At 49.6% G+C, this 20,330-nt stretch overlaps 1 protein-coding gene across 2 annotated transcripts in view; it reads right to left on the reverse strand.

The window, feature by feature from the left end:
* The window catches only part of SNX19 (sorting nexin 19), a 32,468-nt gene continuing 14,339 nt past the window's right edge, over window positions 2,202–20,330 (reverse strand). Inside the window, exons 9-11 of one of the 2 annotated variants that reach the window (XM_018043307.1) lie at window positions 4,834–5,018; window positions 4,020–4,107; window positions 2,202–3,311 (exon numbers count right to left, since the gene is read on the reverse strand). In XM_018043307.1, the coding sequence (XP_017898796.1) occupies window positions 3,155–3,311; window positions 4,020–4,107; window positions 4,834–5,018 (430 nt within the window). In that variant the 3' untranslated portion in view covers window positions 2,202–3,154. The remainder of the gene's footprint in view (window positions 3,312–4,019; window positions 4,108–4,833; window positions 5,019–20,330) is intronic. The other variant, XM_018043308.1, reaches the window with a different exon arrangement.

Consider the following 20,330-nt stretch of genomic DNA (forward strand, 5'->3'; position numbering starts at 1 on the left):
TGTCATCTGTATCTAGCAGGGCTGGCTCACCTTCCTCCCTCACCCTAAGGAAACAGACCCTGCTCCGGAGCACAGGAAGACGAGAAGAAGCAGGCTCCGAGGGGGCTCCCCAAGTCTGGCATCTCCGCTGCTCCCCCGGCAGAGGGGAGCGGGGAAGCCACGCCACTGACATGGCACAGCAGGGCCACGTGCTTCACAGGGCCTGCTGTTACACCCAAGCTCTTTCTGTCCCCTTTTCTAAGAGAAATCTGAGTCTCCGTGAAGGTGAGCTTCCCAACGTATCTGAGTCCTCTGCCAAGAGGCAGAGGATTCCGATCGGGGTTTTATCACCTGAAGTTCACTACACTCCACAGACCCTGAAGTCACTGTATATGTCAGCAGCGGGAACGGGCTAGCAGCACTCAAGGGGTCAGAATGAGGCAGGCAGGAGTCAAGTCTCCAGGGGCAGGACCAAGCAGGTCTGATCGTGTGCGTGATCAAGGCCCAGGACTGCTGATGAACGCTCCCAGGATTCTTTCATGACCCCCACCACGCAGCTGGAATGGACCCCAGGTTCCAGGCACACTGCACCCTCTCCCAGCCCAGGAGGCTCCAGCCTCACCCTCCCCACACGCTGGGCTTGCCCAGTGCCACACAGCTTATTTTTTAAATTTCTCCACTGCAGTAAAATACACATAAAAGTCAGCATTGTAACCCTTGTTCAGTGTACAGTTCAGCAGTGCTACATATACTACATATACGTGAAAACAGGTCCCCAGAGCTCTTCCTCCCAAGCAGCTGAAGCTGTCCCTACTGCACCCCCGCCCCACTGCCCCATGACCACCTTCTCCTGTCCTGTAAGCCCGACCACTCCGGGCACCTCAGGGAAGTGGGTCACACAGGTGTCTTCCGGCGGGGCTACTCTCCATGTCTTTACCCATGGTTCACTGTTGCATCTGAACTCCCCATGCTTTCCTAGGCTCTTATTAATCCATTAGGAGTCAGTTCAGACAGAATTACAATCTCAATTAAGTGACTTTAATATTCAGTGGTGCATTAACTGCACCCAAGTGGAGCTGTCTGGGTTCTAACCCCTCGACACTCCAGGTGCGGCTAAAGTCCTGCATTCTTGCTGGCTACCCCTGGGAGCTTGTGAACACGCAGGTCCCCAGGCCTCTATCCCACCTCTAGGTAATTCTCATGCACACTTGACTTCAGCGAGCACTGCTCTGACTCACTAGGATGGGGTCTGTGGCCTACTCCCAGGCTAAACCCAGTAGCTGCCGTGGCATGTGAGCAGAGCTCCGGGGCACTTGGAGCTCGGGGCTCTGAGCCCATCACAGGAGCATGTGCTGTGGCTGCCCAGGCCCCCGTGGGAGAGCTGAGTGGCTGCAGCAGAGACCACCGCGTGGCCACATGGCCCTGACCAGGGGTCTGCCAGCCCACAGACTCCTCACAGGTGAGAACCCACCCTCTAGTACAGACTGGAACAGTGGTCCTGCGTGTGGGCTCTGCCATCTCCTCAAGGGCCTGTGGCCATCCCCACCTCTGCGCCTCATGTGCCCGTGAAGAGGGGACAGAGCAGAGCCACCTCCTGGGGCTGATGCGTGGGTGAGGGAAGGTGACGCATGTGAAGAGCGTCAGGTGGCACACTTGGCAATCACTCTTAGCTGACCACAGGGGGGCTTTGCTGGTGTTTTGGCAAATGACCCCTGCAACAGACACTGTTCGTCAACACCCGACCTCTGCGTCTTCCTTGCTAACATCTATTTTCTGGGGTATCTAACCTTCCTGGCGAGTGACCTCCCCAGGTGGAAACTCTACTAGGAGCCAATCGTGTTCAAGCATCCTCAACGTCATGGATTGGCTCAGAGCGGGTGGTTTTGGCCAATGAGTCCTGAGGACTCTTGAAGGGCTTCTGGGAAATTGTTTCCTCATTTTTTTAAAAGAAAACATGGGAGAGACGCCCCCATTCTTTCAAGGATATTGTCATACGTGGATGTGATGCCCTGAACTGCAGCAACTGTGAAGGTTGGTGGTCTGAAGATGAGACAATGTTTACAAGGCAAGACAAAAAGATGGGAAGAATCTGGGCCCTCGATGAGGTCCGAGATGCTGCCTCCGCCAACCCAGGGCTGCACCTACTCAGGGACTGGCTTGATGGAAGAAAATAAATGTTCTTAGTAATTTCAGCCTAAAGCATCCTAACCCATAGAGCCAGAGACCACGTTGACACACGTTTTTACTCTGCCCAGGACCTAACACCTGCTGTCAGGCGCCATGAGCAAAGGAGTGGAAGCTGGGAATGAACGGGCAGGGGCGGGGAGGGTGACAGGAGAGGCAGGAATGTTCCAGGCTAGTGCAGGTCCAGTTCTTCACTCGTCACGGCCGAAGTGAGCTGCTGTGCTGGGTGGGTGAAGGAAGACAGGGAAGGCCACAGAGGCCAGCATGCACTTGCTCTTGGGGAGGGGCTGGTACAGTCTGCAGTGCAGCCCTCTCTCAGGAATGGGTGGAAGGGTGGGGTGGGCCCCCTGGAGCTTCTGCCCTTCAGGGAAGCAGCTTCCTAGGGCAGCGGCCGAAGTCACGTCCTCTGCAGGCCGGGGTGCTGGGCAACACCGGTGAGCGTGGAGGGCCCTGAGAAGTGGCTCCCTCCATGGGCTGTGGGGACGTGCGAGAGACCAGCGCTCTGGCTTTCAAGAGTACTCCTGGATGGATTGTGTTTCCTGGTGGGAAGAGGGAATTCAGAAGACTGTCTTCTCCTCCAAGAAAACCCAGCTGTGGTGCTTTTCCCGGTCTCCCTGGAGCCTGCATGGGGGTGGGCGTGGGGAGGGTTGGGGGGATGATCAGGCGCACGTGTGCACAGGCCAGGCTCCCGGCAAAGAGTGTCAGGAAAGAGGGCAAGGGTGGGGCTCATTCCTCTCCCCCACAGCTCCCTTTTCCAGAGGAACCAGGTTCCCCCCACCAGCGACAGTCCACACACCACAAGGAGGCATGGAAATGGATGTGCATGCAATGGTGCAGAGACGCCCACTGCCTGCCACAGACCAAGCGTGTGTGTGCGGCGGGGAGGGAGGGGGGACGTTGCTGCTGAGACCCCAGGCCTTCTGAGTGTAGTCCTGTTCCAGAGGGTATGGTCTTTTGCTTGGTCTCTGGGTGGCAGAGTGATCCGCCCTTCCTAACCCTCAAAGAAACGGGACAATGGCCTCTGGCTAAGGGGAGATGCCCGTCTTCCTGGGGTGTCTGTGGTGGAGCTGGTTACGGCAGACTCCTCGGCAGAGGCACTGAGCTCCAACAATTCCAGGATGATGTCCCAGAGGCAGTAAATCAAATGCCTGAAACAAACGAACAGGACAAGTTGGGGGAAGGTCTGGCTGGGTCTCAGGACACCAGATCCTGTTGATGACATTTATCTCACCTCCCCACTGCCCGCTACTGACATCCTCAGTGGACTGCAACGTCTCGGCTGCGAAATAAAAGTCTGCTGAACTAAGGAAGGCTAGGATTGCAACAAAGGTGGAAATGGTACTTGAGACTGGATTTAAGGAAATTTCCTATTTACATCTAGCATGTTGGCACTGCTCTGAAGAGCTGTGAGCGAGGGGAATCCCTGTAGTAACAACTTACTAGGAACCTTCAGGTCATCTACGATGAGGCAGAGACAGGACATGAGGAGTGAGAGTTCATGGACACAACGTGCTCAGGGCAGGGCTGAGAGGGGAGGGAACACGCTCTCAACACCAGTGGAATTCTCCATCCCCGGGCACCGGCCAGGGGATCATGACCTCTCTGTGCTGAGAACTGCCAGGGCCTTCTCAGGAGCTCCCACAGGGGCCTGCATAGAGTTCTTCCCAATGCAAAGAGTGGCTGGTCCCACCAGCTCCCGAGCAACTGACCCCTGCTCAGGAGCCAGGGAAACAGTCGCTGCACCTGCAGCCGGGGCCCAGGGCAGGGAGACACTGCGATCCCAGTCTTTTCAGTACAGCCATTTACCCAGAAACCCGGGACCTTCTGAGACCAGAGACGGCTTCCGCCGTGCCCACCTGTTGATGAGCGGCTGCTGCAGCGACTCCAAGACCAGACTCCAGCTCAGCCGGCATTTGTCCTCCCCAAGGATTTCTACGATGGCATCTGAAGAGGAAAAGCGGACATGGTTTTAGTTCACCACGAAGCCTTAGCCTCTGTGGGGACTGTCTCCTCAGGATGTCTGCTGTCTCTATTCACACTGGGTACTTCTGGCACATCTCTGAACCACACAGACCAACTATATCCTCAGGAGACAGGGAAAAGCCAACAAAAATGGTTCTTAAGTTAGATATCTGAATAAGAATGGGCCCCAGGAGACAATTCTGTAACCTGTCGCTGCTTCTGATACAACGGCGTAGGCTAAAGAACGGAGGTTAACAAGAGTAAATAACACAGTCTGGGGTAACAGTCCACCGCTGTACCCTCCTCTCCCCAGCACAACCACAGGCAGCAAACCGCCTTCCCTGTCCTCCAAAAAAAACCATATAAAGGGAAGGAAAAAGCCCTCTTGGGAGTTTGTGTCTATGTAGCTGAGGACTGTGCACTTTACTCGTTGGCCGCTGGTCCCCAAGCTGGGCTTATGCAGGCGTGAAATGCTCCCCCCTGGTCCACAGGGCTGAAGTCATCACCTGCCCCAAGGACGCTTCCCGTTCCCTCAGCCTCCCCAGAAGTCCCAATCACTTTCCTACTGGCCTCAGAAATGGCAGGTCAATGCATTTTCTGAGTCCTGCCGCAGATAAGGCCCTTTGAAAACAGGGGAAGGGCGTGGGGTAATGGCAGGAAAGCGGGGTGGGGAGGAAGGCTACGCACCATCAGTCTCTCTGCAGTCACCTGGGAGGACCCCCATCAGGCTCTGCAGAGCCTGTTTCTCAGCCGCTGCCTTCTGTTCCGGGGTCCTCACAGGCCGAGGACACTTGGGCAAAGCCCCGCCCGGCCAGATGGACTCCTGGAGGAGCCGGAGGTATTGCACCCAGCGCTGTGGACACGTCAGATGAGCCACCTGCACCTCCAGCCACCTGCAGGGGAAGAGAGAAGGGTCACGGCAAAGTGGAGGACCCAGAGCCAGGGAGAGTCCTCCAGGCAACGAGGACAGAACAACGCCAAGGCAGCACCAGGTCCCACAGGTGAGACCAAGCCAGTCGACAGCGTGGGCTCCCAGAACCTGAAGATGAGCGACGATAGGATTACAGTCATTCACTGAGTGCGAGCACCCACGTGTCAGGGGCTGAGAACAGAGCATTTACAGGCTGCTGGCTCTAGGGAGGTTGCACCTTTCCAACCGTCCTCCAGTGAGAAGCTCCGGGACTTCTCAGTGCCGTGTACACAGTGCAGGGTCTGGGGACTTTTTACAAACGCCTCTCCGTGGCCACCCATTCACGTCCCCACAACCTGTCTTGAGGACTCCTGACATCACCCATTGCTCCTGACAGACCAGGCCTTCTCCTTACCAGCAGCAGAACTCTGTCCTTCTGGCAAAACCTGTTCAAACCCCACATCCTCCACAAATTCCTTCCTGAGCATTCCACCCAGAAATGCTCGCTCCTTAGGCCTCCTGTGGTGCTCCTTCTACAACAGAGACCAAGCACTGGTATTCCAGTTTGGAATATTGATCGCTGTCTCATACATTTAAAGCTCGCCTTTCCCAACTACATTATAAGCACCAGAAGAGTTCCCCACCACAAAATCTTCCCACAGTGAAATGTCAGTTGACTGACTGGCAACTGCTCTTATTACAGTGAAAATGTACCCCTCTGTCTTGCTTTCACAAATGAGTCAATAACTGAGAGGGCAGGCACTGCAATCTGCAGAGCCTGCGAGGCATTTCCACCGAAATTCTTTCCCTGTCTCTGCACGTTTCCAGAGCGGTGTGGTCACTTGTTGAGGTTCGACACTGCAGAGGCCTCCTTCGTGGGGCCCGTGTTGAGAATGGCATGGCCGTCACGGGGATGAATGGATTGCTGGCAACGTCATTCACGCAAAGAAGACTTTATTTGGTGCCGCACCACACAGCCCATGCCATCACTCCAGACCTGAGCGGCCTGTCGTCCATCCAAGAATGGAGGGGCTGCCAAGGCAAACTTTATTTAACCTCCACCCTGCCAGACAGTCTGCATTCCGCTCACGCTAGGCATTCCAGCTTTGGGGGCTGCACTCCCCCAGGCCCAGGGCTCACAGATGAGTCTAAGAATAGGAAGTCTGAAAGGTAACGGCAGGGCAGCAACGGCAGACATCGACGGAGATCAAGAGCGGCACAAAGCTTGCCCGAAACAGCCATCACCATTTGGGCTTCCCAGGGGGTTTAGTGGCAAAGAATCTGCCTGCCAGTGCACGAAACACAGGGTTCAGTCCCTGGGTCGGGAAGATCCCCTGGAGAAGGGAATGGCCACCCACTCCAGCATTCTTGCCTGGACAATCCCATGGACAGAGGAGCCTGGTGGGCTACAGTCATGGGGTCGCACAGAGCTGGACACGACTGAGCGACTAACACTTTCCCTTTCAGCCAGCATTAGCTCTAGCTCAGTCTCTCGTTCACAGATGCAAACAACAGGCTGGCTTGCCCTTCTGTTTGACCTTCAGTTTGTCCTCTGGAGCCAGAAGCACCTGCGACTCTTTGGAGAGACCTCAGCATCCACTCAACCCTTCCTTGTCTGAGCACGACAACAGCAGCCCTGGGCACCAGGCCCCCTTGTGGGCCTGCTTTACTTTAATGGCCATTCACTCAATGGGAACAGGACCTCGAATTTCATTTGGGCAAGGAGGTCCCCTCTGCTCCCTCCCGTGGTGACCAAGCATCTCATGAACACATGCTGGATGCAGAACAAATGTTAACATGTGGCAAGATACAAATTATACAAACCTACTGGACTGTAACCCATCAAACTCTCAATGCGGATATTGGGAAGAAGAATCACAGTATGAAAAAGCAAGAATAAGCCCCCGATGAGGAGGATGAGTCAGTGAGTCAAATAAAATTGTCAGAGCTTAGCAGAACTAATTGACAAAGACGTTTGAGGTCACCAAGCAAAACATCAGCTGCTGAACAAAACAAAGGCTTTGGTAAGCGCCCTAAGCCCTGAGGCACAGGACTAATAAACAGAAGGGCCTAGAAGAGTCAGTCTTGGGAATGGGAGAGGCAGGACCTGTGTAAACCAGATGAAGTGAAACCAAGCGTCTAAAGAGAGGGGTCCACTGCAGAAGGGGGGCGCTGCGAAGTTCAGTGCTCCTGCTCTGCTCAGGCCCCATGGGCAGCAGACAAGCTGCGCCCACCACACGGACGCTTCCCTCCCTTTTCAGGGTCCTCTTCCCACCCGTTCCTCCTCTTCCTCTCGAAGGAAAAAAGGGGCTGCCTCCTGGGCACTGGGATGAGCCTGCTTTCGTTTCCCAGCTGGGGTAGAAGGCAGCCTGTGGAGAAGACAGGCGGCAACCTTTTGCTCACAGAACGTCAGAGGTATGGCCTCTCGACAGCATCCCTGTCTGGCGGGGAAAGCGATCAAGTCCAAATCCAGAGAATCTCCACCACTGCTGCTGCCCCACCCGCAGGCAGGACAAACCACCTGTGCGCCAGAGACCCCCCTCGAAAGCAGGCTTCATTACTACACACAACGCGCCTCCAGGGATCTGGATGGTCTGCCCAACATGCTGCACAGAAACAGTACTTGGTACACAAGGAAGAGCACAGGGATTTCTTCATCTAACCATCGCTTCTCCCCTTCAACCCATTTCCCCTTCCTTCTATTCCAGAGCAAAGCTCCATGCACACCACCCTTCTTTATCTAACACTGGGAACTCCCTCAGTCCTGAGCCTGGGCTGAGGCACAGGAAGCCAGCAGATGAGGCTCTGGGGTGAGTGTTAAGCAACCGACACCCTGACTCCAATCCTTAGCTCCCTTGTTGTTTTGTCACTAAGTCATGTTCATCTCTTTGCAACCCCATGGACTGTATAGCCTGCCAGGTTCCTTTGTCCATGGAATCCTCCAGGAAAGAATACTGGAGTGGGTTGCCGTTCCTTCTCCAGGGGATCTTCCCGACCCAGGGATCGAACCCACGTCTCCTACGTTGGCAGGTGGATTCCTTACTAAGCCACCTGGAAAGCCTCGTTAGCTCCCTGCATCTCTCCATTCCACGTGTCATCCTTCTGTTCTTAACTTAGGGGTGGGGAGGGTAAAGAGAAATCTGTGTGTTGAAGCACAAGGAACGGAATCTGTGTCTGCAGTCCAGTGTGCCATAATAGCTCCTCCAGCATCAGGTTCTGGAATCTGCTGCTACCACTGTTAAGCTACGAGCTCCAGTTTCAAGGTGGAGATACACACACACATCCCTTGGACTATTTACTATTAACAAATTATTTATAAGAAATCATTTACTAAATACAAACGTTATTGTTGATGTAACACAAGATGCATGAGGTAAATACGCTAAAATAAATATGGAGGAGAAGAGCCTCAAATAGCACTGGTTTTATTTTCTACTACTATTCCAGTTCTGATATTTGATTTAGATATCCTCTTCTACCTTCTAGCTTCTCCCCAAAGAAGAAGAAAAAAAGCCAGACCACAACTGTTCTGTCAGATCTCTGAAGGACTCAGAGCACAGAGAAGACGTTCCAGAGGGCGCAGAACAGGCAACGAAAGGAGAAAAAAACAACAGCAGATGGACACTGAGACATGTGAGAGCCTCCGGTGCCAGACATGGAAGAACAGGGGATGCAGAGGCCAGGGTACCCACTACCCTGGGAGTCCACGTCCAGTCCACATTCAAAGGAACCTGGTCTGAAACAGCTCCACACAGAGAAATGAAGCGGGGGCTGAAAATGAGGCAGTTTAATACTAGGGCTTAAGATGGCACTTCAAGGTTAGCAGAAGGTCGTTTTCCATCAAAAGAGCAGAATCAAATCTCAAGAGTAAGGGTAGAAAGCTTTAAGGGACCACATCTAAGCCAATTAACCCAATTCCCATCATGTCTTTTCTAAGACTGCCTCTATGGCTGAGAGAGGAAGGCCCTGGATAAGTATGGCTTCATTGGGGGGGTGGGGGGTGGGGCATGGCTTCCCAGGTGGCACAGTGGTGCAGAATCCACCTGCCAATGCAGGAGACACAAGAGATGCAGGTTTGTTCCCTGGGTCAGGAAGATCCCCTGGAGAAGGGCATGCAACCCGCTCCAGTATCCTTGCCTGGAAAATTCCATGGAGAGGAGCCTGGTGGGCTACAGTCTATGGGGCTGCAAAGAGTCAGACACGCCTGAGCAGTGCTGATGGCGGTGGGGGGAAGGGCAGGTAGGGTTAGGGTTTTCACTGCTGTCATCTCTTACAACGGACAGAGTGCCCAGAACCAGACACAACCTCACAATGTGCCCTGACCAGCAAAGAATGCAGAGAATGGCGCCTTCCTCAAGCCAGATACCATACTTGTGTATTACTACAGTCGAAGACTGTACTGGCTTTGGGGCACACACACTAAAGCACTGCTGACTCATCACTGGGTATGCAGCCAACTAGAACCCGGAGTCCATGTATGTGCTTTAACCAGAAATCACAGACTCCTATTAAGTCTAGGCTTGTCCTTTGGTACTATACTTGTGTAATTTAAAAAAAAAAAAAAAAAAGAATCTAAATTCTTCTTTATAATATTTATTTCTGTTAAATCCCATCTTGTTTGCTTTATACTACCATTCTAACTCTTCTGCAAGGAGATCAAACCAGTCAATGCTAAAGGAAATCAGTCTTGAATATTCATTGGAAGGACTGATGGTGAAGCTGAAACTCCAACACTTTGGCCATCTGATGTGAAGAACTGGAAAAGATCCTGATGCCGGGTAAGACTGAAGGCAGGAGGAGAAGGTGATGACAGAGGATGAGATGGTTGGATGGCATCACTGACTTGATGGACATGAGTTTGAGGGAGCTCTGGGAGTTGGTGATGGACAGGAAAGTCTGACGTGCTGCAGTCCACGGGGTTGCAAAGAGTCAGACATGACTGAGTGACTGAAATGAACTAACTCTTCTAAAGTCTTCTGAATCTTGATTTCTGTCACCCAGAGTATTAATTATATCTCTATGATCAGAGTTACTTGCAAATTCACTGACAAACAGGATAAGTTCTATGCTTTCACTAGAAAGTGCCCTCGAGGCTATCAAGTTACTAGCTACCTGGGCTAAAGATCCTCAGATAGCCATGAACCACTTAAAAGTCCCACAGTTCAGACCATGTATGTCCATATAGATATTAGGGAAATATGGCACAATCCTGTTGAAATCTGCAGACAATACAACAACCTATGCATTCCTGTCATTTAATGGCCTACCAATCCTGCTAAGACAAAAAAAAGCCTTGCTAACAAGGTTAGCATTCCCACTGAATGCACGCTGGGTTCTGGGGCCCATGTTTCTCTTCCTGAGAGTTCACAAAACATCTATTTAATAATCCACTTAAGAAGTTTCCAGAGGTAAAAGTCAGGGTCAGGAGCCTGTATCCATTTTTTAAAAGGCTAGTCACTTGTCCATCTCTGAGCAACACATCTCTATATAGAAATTTTCTTCATGATCTTAGATCTTCAATGATAAATGCAAATTCTTTCAGTTCCATGGAACAGAATTCACCTGGTCAAGTACCTGAGTTTTAAGGCAGATGAATGCTCTCTTGTTATTTCCATTCCTATTTTGGTCTTCAATTCTAGTTTAATCATGCTTGCTCACTTCTTCTTAGACCCTTTCCTTTATGTGAAAAAAAAAAAACCCCAAAAAACAGAAATTTATCCCAGGCAAAAAGTACACCAATTTGCTGTTGAATAAATGAATAAATAAATGATTTCTCAAGGTAGCCAGTTAATACTACAAGATCTGTTCCAAACAATTTACCTTTGTTGTTCCTGTTTCAAACTTTTCTTTAAAACACAGCTTTCCCCCTAACATGTATCCACAATGTCAGCTCCTTCTGAGTTCAAGTTTTCTGGACACCGTTCTTACCAGTTCTAATTTCTACTGTTTGCATTACTCAGTGCGTGTCCCTTTTCTCTGTTTTTTCATATATGTTCATCTATAATCTGATCCCAGTGAACTACTCTGGTTTCATCTGATGCAGATTTTTCTCCTTCCTTGTTGGAGTCATGTGTTTAATCTGTTTATTCCATTTACTCAATACATATCAGTTGAGCTTCTTAAAAGTTTCAAAAGAACAAGATTGTGAAGTTTTGATGGCAGGGATCTCAGTTCATTTTGGTGTCTTAGCATTTACTGGACTAGTACAATTCACATAATAAGGCATAAATATATACTGAATGAATCAACCTTATTCAAAATGCTCCATGACAAACTTTAAGTCCTTTTGTTATTGTGGCATATAAGACGGATTCTCTGTTATGTTCTTCTGTGAATTCTAGTTCCCTTCCGTCTACTTTCCTTTCTGTGAGCTATTTCCCATTCTATTCAGTTTTAGTTTTACCTCAGTTTTCCTTGCAGCTGCTGCTTCTTCGCTGAGTCGATGGGTGTCCTGCCAAGTCAGCCCTTCCTGTGGTCCTCGAGTTACATTCTCACTGCAGCTGCAGTTAGGAGGCCACCATGTGGGCATCGTGTGCCAGAGTAAAGAAGTTTACAAACTTTCCCCCTGTTCCAGCTACACAGTTAACTGTTCAATCCACTCCTTCCTCTTTCTTCCAAGGACAGAGCTTACAGGTAGAAGGATAGAAATCTAGGCCTTGAGGTCCATAAGTTTTCTACTGGAAATCTGAAACTTTTTAGAGATACAGTCCATGCTTTCTCATGTGTCATCATCTAGCGTCACACAAAAGTAGGTAATAATCCATTGACTTAATAAGCAACAAGGAACTTTCAGCATCACAAGTCAGATATATTATTTGGAAGGTTACTATGCCATCTGCTAGCGTTGCTTCTCAATCCACAAAGGAGAACCAGAGTCATTCTTGATTTTGCTTCTTCTCTAACCCTAGCCCACGTGCCCCCTGCAACATCACGTAATTACTGAAGCAGTTACTAAAACCGGTCGAGCCGACCTCCTCAGTACTCAGGGGCCCATGAATTCATCACCCTTTATGATCTCTGCAGCACCGATCTTTGCTTAGGTCCTCATCACCTCTTTCCCAATTTGTCTCCCTGGTTTGAACATTGCTTCCTTCAATTAATCCTCAACAGCACTATGTAAATGATTTTTCTAAGTTACTAAGATGATCATGTCATCATCTGTTTAATTCTGTACATGTTTTGCTAATGAATAGAGGTGAATCCTATGCTCTCTGAACAGCGACAGGGCTCTGTATGGGTCAGTGCCTACTGAACTCTGCAGTGGAATCTCTGGCCACGCTGGCTACATGTCGTACATCCCAACAGTCCCAGACTTCTCTGAGTACCACACATACACCGTCTTGCTTCACTGTTCTGCCTTCAATGCTCTGTTCTCCAACGCCAGCTCTCAATTTCCCTTTATCCTTTAAATCCTATCTCTGAGGTATTCTCCTCTAAAAACCCTCCCTGCATTTCTCATAATTTACTTAGTCCCTTCTCTTAATCATGAACAGAGCTGTTTTTAAAGTCATAACTTTATACTATAACTCCTTATTTATAAGATGGCCATCTCTGACTGGATACTAAACTTCCCAGGGTAGGAACCTGGGGTCTTTTAAATTTTGATCGTTTAACTCAGCGTCTGGCACACAGTAGGTGATCAATAAGTACTAGTTACTAAGTGAATCACCGCTGTAAGTGGGACAAACACTGATCTTAATGCAAGGCATACAGCTCACATTAAGCTGCGCAGAAGGCAAACGTCCCAGTACTCAAAGGAGCAAAACAATATTGAGCTCTTAGTTATTTGTGCTGATGGAGGACAATAATAAAGGTAGATAATTTAGAAATCCTTTGTATCTGGCATTTTATATGCATCTACATAAACGTTGGGCAGATTTATCTTCCTAAGAACTTTCTAGTCAGGCTAATATTAAAATTAAGCTGTGTGCCAATATAGCAGCTGTAGCTGCTACTGATGCTGCTGCTAAGTCGCTTTAGTCGTGTCTGACTCTGTGCGACCCCATAGATGGCAGCCCATGAGGCTCCCCCGTCCCTGGGATTCTCCAGGCAAGAACACTGGAAATGTGTTGCCAACAAAGGAAATGGGCTGCCATTTCCTTCTCCAATGCATGAAAGTGAAAAGTGAAAGTGAAGTCGCTCAGTCGTGTCCGACTCTTAGCGACCCCATGGACTGCAGCCCACCAGGCTCCTCCGTCCATGGGATTTTCCAGGCAAGAGTGCTGGAGTGGGGTGCCATTGCCTTCTCCAATAGTAGCTGTAGGGTGGATATTAAATGAAGAATACTGGGTAATAAGTCAGCTGTGCTAGAACTCAGAACTCATCATGAAAAATCCACACAATTACACTGGTTCTGCACTCACTGGAAGAAAAGAGAGGGAGGGCAAAGAAGGGGGTCAGTCATGTTCCATAAATCCTAGAAAGGACAGACAGCTGCCAGCAGTCTCGGTTTTTGTCAGTTTTCCTGGCAAATAGGCCCAGAGGATAGAGGAGGCTAAAAGTCAAACAGAAGCAAAAGGGTTTTGAGGACTGTGAGTCATGTGTGTATTTTGGGAAGTGCCCCTGATGGATGGAACAGCACTGAGCTGAATCCAACCCATCACTTGAAGCTAGCGAGAATAATGTAGCAGGATACTTGCGTAAAAAATGGCCAACAGCAAAGGCCTGGCTACCTTTCTAAAAAATATGGAACAAGGAGTTGCTTGGGGGCTCTGCGCTCATGGGATAAAGAGAGTCTGATCGCATATGGAGATCTTTAGAAATCTGTTCTAGACCAAGCATCAGGACACTCAGGATTCCAGTTTCAAAGGTGATCACACAAACCTATGTCCCTCTGAAGGCCTTCAAGACAACTGTTATCAGCCTCACACTAGGCTGTCATCAATGCACCAAAAACCAGCTCTGAGATCAGGGCTAACAGGCCTCAAAGCTGGGAAAAATCAGCCACACATTTTTGATATCTGCCCGTTCTTCATGTGGCCCCCGTAAGAACAACAGCAGGACACGTTCCGCACAATCAGCTACTCCCTCCATGTTTCCTGGAATCTCTCCTAGTCCAGAGTCTCCTATCTGGAAGAGGCCATCAGAGTTTTCACCCCAATACCACACATAAAACTGATCCGCACCCTTCCGGGGAAACAAAGCCCAGCGGCCAGAAGAGCCACGAGGCTTCTCGCAGTGTGCTGCAACCAGGGACAGCAACACTGCAAAGCCACACACAGGCTGGAGGCTGGCTGGGCCACAGAGAAGCGGAAAGAACTGAGTTCTGAATTCCTTCTTAACGGACTGACTCTGGCCCTGCCTTCTTTACAAAGTTGCTGAGATCAAAGGAGAAAAAGTGAAAGTGTTTGTGAAAGTGCTTGTGTGTGTGTGCGTGTGTCAGAGAAAGGCTTCTCTGGATCCTCTTACAAAGCCCTACCAGGTCTAGGGAACTAAACGAAGGGGCTAAGGAGTGAACTCTGCATTTCATGATTTAGTTTCCCCTTCTGTAAGACTGACTCTCCTGGCGGGCTCAGGGATGTGTCAGAACAGTGAACCATCTGAAGGGGCGGGGGTGAAGGAAGAAAGAAAGAAAGAAAGGCTGACAGAGTCAGGAGCACAAAGGAGAGGGTGCACGAGCCACCTCTGGACCATGGGGCAAGATAGCAAACGCTGCATCACTAGCCCCCCAGGGTAAGGACTACAACTGCAGCTCCCTCCAAGACTTGCAAACAGGGATTGTTTATCCTGTGGTGCCACCTGGAGTCCAGATGAAGAAGTTACACCTAACTGCCCCAGGCAGTAGAGCCCAGCAGGCTTTCCATACTCTGCGCACACATGCGCGCGCACACACACACACTCAGAAAGCTGGCTGAAAATACGCAAAACATGTTTAAAGGCAACTATTAAAAGTAGAAATAATGTCCATTTCCCCCTTTAAAAATGTTCCAGTGTGTGGAACATTCTTGACCCTAAACCATTCTAAGGGATTCGTCTTGCAAGGTCTAACTTTATGGTCTATACTGTGTTCTTTGACCTTACACTGTTCAGTATTTCCAACGGATTCTTATGGGTTATTTATTTTCTTAGGCTGAAAGGACCTTATTGGAGAAAAGGCCTCAAGAGCTAGCAGTCAGCAAGTCAACACAGTATCAAATCTCACAAAGACTTTTCAAAAATTATTTATAAAGAGGTCACCATAACAAGAACTAAATAAAGTTAGTTTCCTAGAAAGTAAAGTGTTGGGAGTACCTGGGTTAAAAGGTAGTTCCCTGGTTCTGAAACACTGGATACGACTCGGGGAGATGTTAAGTAGGAATGTGAGGAGGACAGGACAGAGTTCATAGACAGCTAAAATGGAGGAAGACACCCTAATTTGAAGGATGCAGAAAAGGCCATGTGTCTCATAGGGTGTTTGCTCCTAAGAGATCACAAAGTGAGCTCACTACAAAGACCTCACCAAAAAACCATCGCAATGTAAACAGATTCTCTATCCTACAGCAGGTGTGTGACCGCCCTAGGGAACAAGAGTCCCCAAGAAAACGGGACGTGGGGCTTGTAGAGACGGACAAGAACCCATATTTACTGATGCCACCGGATGGCAGGCATGCAAAGTCATCAGTTCACAAGCAAGGCACTGTTACTCCCACTCAGAGTAACTGAAGCAAAGGTGAGTCACAGACAGCAAGCCTCAAGGGAAGATGTGAATTCAGATCTGCGTGACTTCAAAGCCCATATCCTTAGTTTCACACATGGAAGGACAGAGGGTGAGAAGGCAAAGCAGGAGAAGCTTCCAGAAGGTCCAAGCTTAGGCGGGAGGCCCACGATGGCAGAAGGCACTTTGTTCCTCTGCAGAAGAGAAGGCCGCTGGGGTGGGAGATAGCCTGAGGCCCAGCCATGACTCTGGGGGATCGGGGGCAGCTGCCCAGCTAAAGAGCTGTGGGGGAGGCAGGCAAGGGGCTTTCCATTTACATCTGTGTTTCTCATCCCAGCAGTGCTGGGGAACTCCCCAGATTCTCACTAATGATGAGAAGAGAGACCAATTCAACCAGAAGGGCAAGTGACGTTCATTCATTTGACAGAAACTTACAAAGTACCTTCCATGTACACAGCTAAATGCCTACAACAGGATGGTAAGACCCAGTGCCTGCCCACCAGATGCTTACAGTCTGAACCTGTCCTAAAACCTGTTTCAGGCTCCTCTTTGTAGTTATAGATAGGCAAGAGATGGCAATAATTTGACTTCGAAAAAAGGTTTTGATGCTTAAATATGTCATGATGCTCTGGTTTTAACTGCTGCCAATTCTGCACCTGTGAGTGTACAAGAATGTAAGAGCATATCCCACACGTGGAAGTGTAAATACACATTGAGCTGTTACTACCGTAAGGATGGATTCAGGTAGAAACTGTCAGCACACAACAGGAAAGGCTGGGTGCTTTGATCCCATGATGGGTAGAATAACAGACGCCTGAGAAATATGGCAGGGAGGGCACTCATATAACTGGAGACCACTGAAGCCCATCCTGATCCAGTCTCCCAAGTCAGAGCTCCCCTTCTTCAAGGTCTAGTGGAAAAGTTGGGGGACAAGTAGTGTTCCTCTCCCTAAGGAAGCACGAAACAACCTGAGCAAAGCCAGGGCTGCAGAACATAGACTTCAGCCCCTAAAAACCAGCGCTGGAACTAAGGGGGCAAGGATGTCATCAGACAGGAAAACTAGACTTGGCTTGTGATCATTTTGGAGCTCTTGCAAACGTACGCATTTTTCTATAGAAGCTGTGCACAGAAAGATTAGGTGTAAGACATCACAAGGCACCAGAGCTGAACTGAAAGAGAAATTTATGGAGCAAAGGAAAAAAACCATCATCTATGTGTCTTGAGAAACTCTGAATCAGAACTGTGGTAACCTTTTTCTGATTGGGAATAGGACGCAGAACAGAGATACTACAGGGAGACTACATAATTTCTGATCCAGGAGCCTTTAAGAATAAAACACGGATGGGAATGAATTTATATGCTACCATCACATATGTGTGTCTCTTGGACAGACGTAGGACATGGCACTTTCAGGTGAGGTCAATCCTGCGGCCACTGCCTCATGGGGAAGCTTGCTCAGTGGGGAGGCCGCAGGCGGTGGTGGGAAGGGGATGGGCTTGAAGGCCAGGGTGGCTTGGGTGGAATCCTGGGTGTGGCCCTTATAATTCTGAGAAGGTTATTTAATCTAAATAACACTTTGCTCACTTAAAAAATACCCATCTACCTCAGAGAACTGAATTGCTCCTTAGTATATAGAATCCACAGCTGCTTACCTGATGTAGTATTTAGTCGATGTCAGTTCCTTTTTGGCTGCAGCTGCTCATGCCCTCTCAGTGGTGGGCCTGGAGCTGCCCGTAAGACACAGTCAACATCAGGAAGACCGTTTATCTATCTGCTATGTAGACAGGCCCACCAAGAAACAGGCCCTTGAACAGATTCCACTCAGAGAACATCTAAAGTTGTGGAGTGACCAGAGAGAATGGATGACAAGAGAATCCTTGGTCATCCAACTTGTAACTGCCCGCTGCCGGCATGGCCCTCTCCAATGGGCGCACATGCCACGCATACGCCTTCTCCTGACCTTCCCTGGGAGATGCCTCGTAGAGACCTCTCCCCTCGGAAGACGATTCCATGGCCTGGTACAGGGTTCAGAGCTTGCCACTGAATTTTCTCCTGGACCCACAGCATGCTCAACAACATAACCTGACATATTCTTTCTCGTCTTCTTCTCTATCTGCTTCCTGACTTCGTGTACTTCTCTACTCACCTACATCCACAGGTCACACAATTTTCTCTTTTTTTTCCCATTCTTCTGCCACACTGCTCTGTTCCCACGTGCCCTCAATACACACACACACACGCTCATTCGCTTACTCACTCACTCATTCAATCACTCTTTAAGAAACCCTGACGCAGACACAGACACCAGGAATGTGTCTGCTGCCATCTCTGGGGCCATGGGGAGGGCAGGGCCACGGGAGGGGGCACTCGTGTACTCTCCTGCTAGCCTGGCTCGTATTTTTATCATGGCTCTGCTCTGGGCACCCAGGCGGGGATCTGGGCCAGCTTCTTCTCATTCCTTCGCTCTACATCAGGACTCCAGAATAATCTCACCCCTGACCGTGGCTGGATGCTCCTGCCCCACACCTTCTCCCGTCAATGGAGCAGTTGTCTCTCCTCTCTCTCTCCCTCCCACCCAGCTAGTGTCTGAGTGTTCCAGTCCCTAAACCTGAGTCTGACGCACGCAGAGACACTGTCAGCTTCTCCTGCTTTCTGAATGAGTGGGCTGCATAAGCTGGATTCACGCCTTGGCTTAGACTGCTCCCCCACCCCTCTCCCCTCCTTTTGACTCTTAACTCCAAATAAGGAGCATTCCCTCTTACATAATTGGATGTTCCCAGCACAGAAGCTGACACATGAGGTCAGGCGCGCATGCGTGCAGACTTGCCTTTGACTTAACAATGCCTTTTTTGGGCATCTAACTTCTCCCCAACTCCCTTCCCCCACTCTCTCCACAGTATCAACAATCAAGGGAGATTTACGCAGTTGGCTCAAACTCCTCCAACCTTGGCTTGGAAGGAGGGGTCATGAGGTTGAATTTACTCTTTTTCCTCGCAGGCCAGGGACAGAGGGATTGGGCGGGGGTGTTGGGGGAGGGTGGCGTGAAGACTAAATATGTGCAAGAGAGGGAAAAAGTGACAGCATGCATGCTTCGGACCTGGGGGCAGTCCCTGGCGTCCTGCAAAGTTACGTATATGGGTCTTTAGAGGGACCAAGGAGAATACAGAAAGCTGGAAGCAGAAGACATGAACTTGTCTTCTTGGAGATAATAATGCTGGAGGTTGGACAATGATGACATTTTTAAAAGGAGAAGCGTCTAACTTTAGACGCCGTCCAGGATGGCAGTGTGTCCAGGTCGACCAGAAAAGTGGCAGCAGGTACTCGTGACATCAACATCGGCTCTCCTCCTCTTTAGAACTTAGAGAATCCAGGTGCTCTGCAAATGGATGCAGCTTAGCAGCATGCAGTTCAGAGAGAGAGCAACTATGCTGCCTCCTGGGCCTCAGCCCTGGGGACAGACTGGGAGAGGTCCACCCCGACCCAGCAGGGACCAACACCTCTCTGAGGGTAGTGAGGACAGGTGGAAGGGGTGCTGCAGCTTTGGGGAGGTATCACATTCCAGAGTATGTGCTTACCAAAGCAAAGAGAGCCCAGGAATGCAGCACTGTGCTGGCCTCTTTAAAAATAAAAATGCAAGCTGTCCAGGGGACAAGCGACACAGACTGGCTTTAGTGTGCCGCAGAGACTGTGTGTCGTATGTGAGTGGATGCACATTCAAATGCAATTTTCACTTTACAAACTGACTGGCAGTCTCCTCCTGGGGAATATGGACTTTGAGTCAAAGACTTGGGGGCTGGCTTTTATCTTTTCAAGTCATAGGGCAAACGTCTGATCCTGCAGCTGAACATCAGACAAACCTGGGTTTGAACTGCCTGTACAAACTTACTAGCTCTGTGATCTTGACCGAACAATCATGATTCTTTGCAAGCCTTAGCTGCCTCACCTATAAAGTAGGGATTAGAAGACCTCTTTCACAGGGCTTCTGAGGGGATTAAATGATGTTGGCACAGTGTCTGCACAAAGTCAGCTCTCCACAGATGTTGGCTGGATGGTGGATCCTGAAGCTAGTAAGACCATCATCGTCTACACTCTGAACCTGAAATAAGCCCTGTCTCTTCCTTGGGGAGCCGGCACTCAGAACTGGCTGGTAGAGACCACGGGCCACAGGCATCAGGTCCTCTGAGACTCTGGAGGGGGCGCTGGGAGAGATTCCTTCTCTATGACCTCCTGACAGCTGTCTTAAGGAAGCTTAAGAACAGTGTGACCCAGCACAAGATACTTGAGAAGACGTCAAGTGTACCATTAAAAAGATGGGAATAATGCTTTATAGAGAAGATGAAAGACCGTGAACAGAGGGATGAGGCTCTTCATTTAACTCTAGTTTGTAGAGGCCTAGGGTGAGGAAGGTGTCAACAGCTGGGTTCCTATTTCTGCCGCAGCTCATACAAAACTAAATGGTCTTAAGAATAAAGTTCTGACAGGAAGAGATAAGAGGCAAATCAACAAGTACAAAATGTCATCACGTGAACACATCTAGGGTGAACAAAGGTTAACAGACCACAGTCATGGAGAACTGTCCAGAAGTACCTAGACACAAAACTCTGTTCTTCTGCAATCCTCACTTTGCCTTCATTCAAATTCACTAAAATATTCAAAAATTCT

Source organism: Capra hircus, chromosome 29, assembly GCF_001704415.2.
Source record: "Capra hircus breed San Clemente chromosome 29, ASM170441v1, whole genome shotgun sequence".
In the NCBI taxonomy this organism is placed as follows: domain Eukaryota; kingdom Metazoa; phylum Chordata; class Mammalia; order Artiodactyla; family Bovidae; genus Capra; species Capra hircus.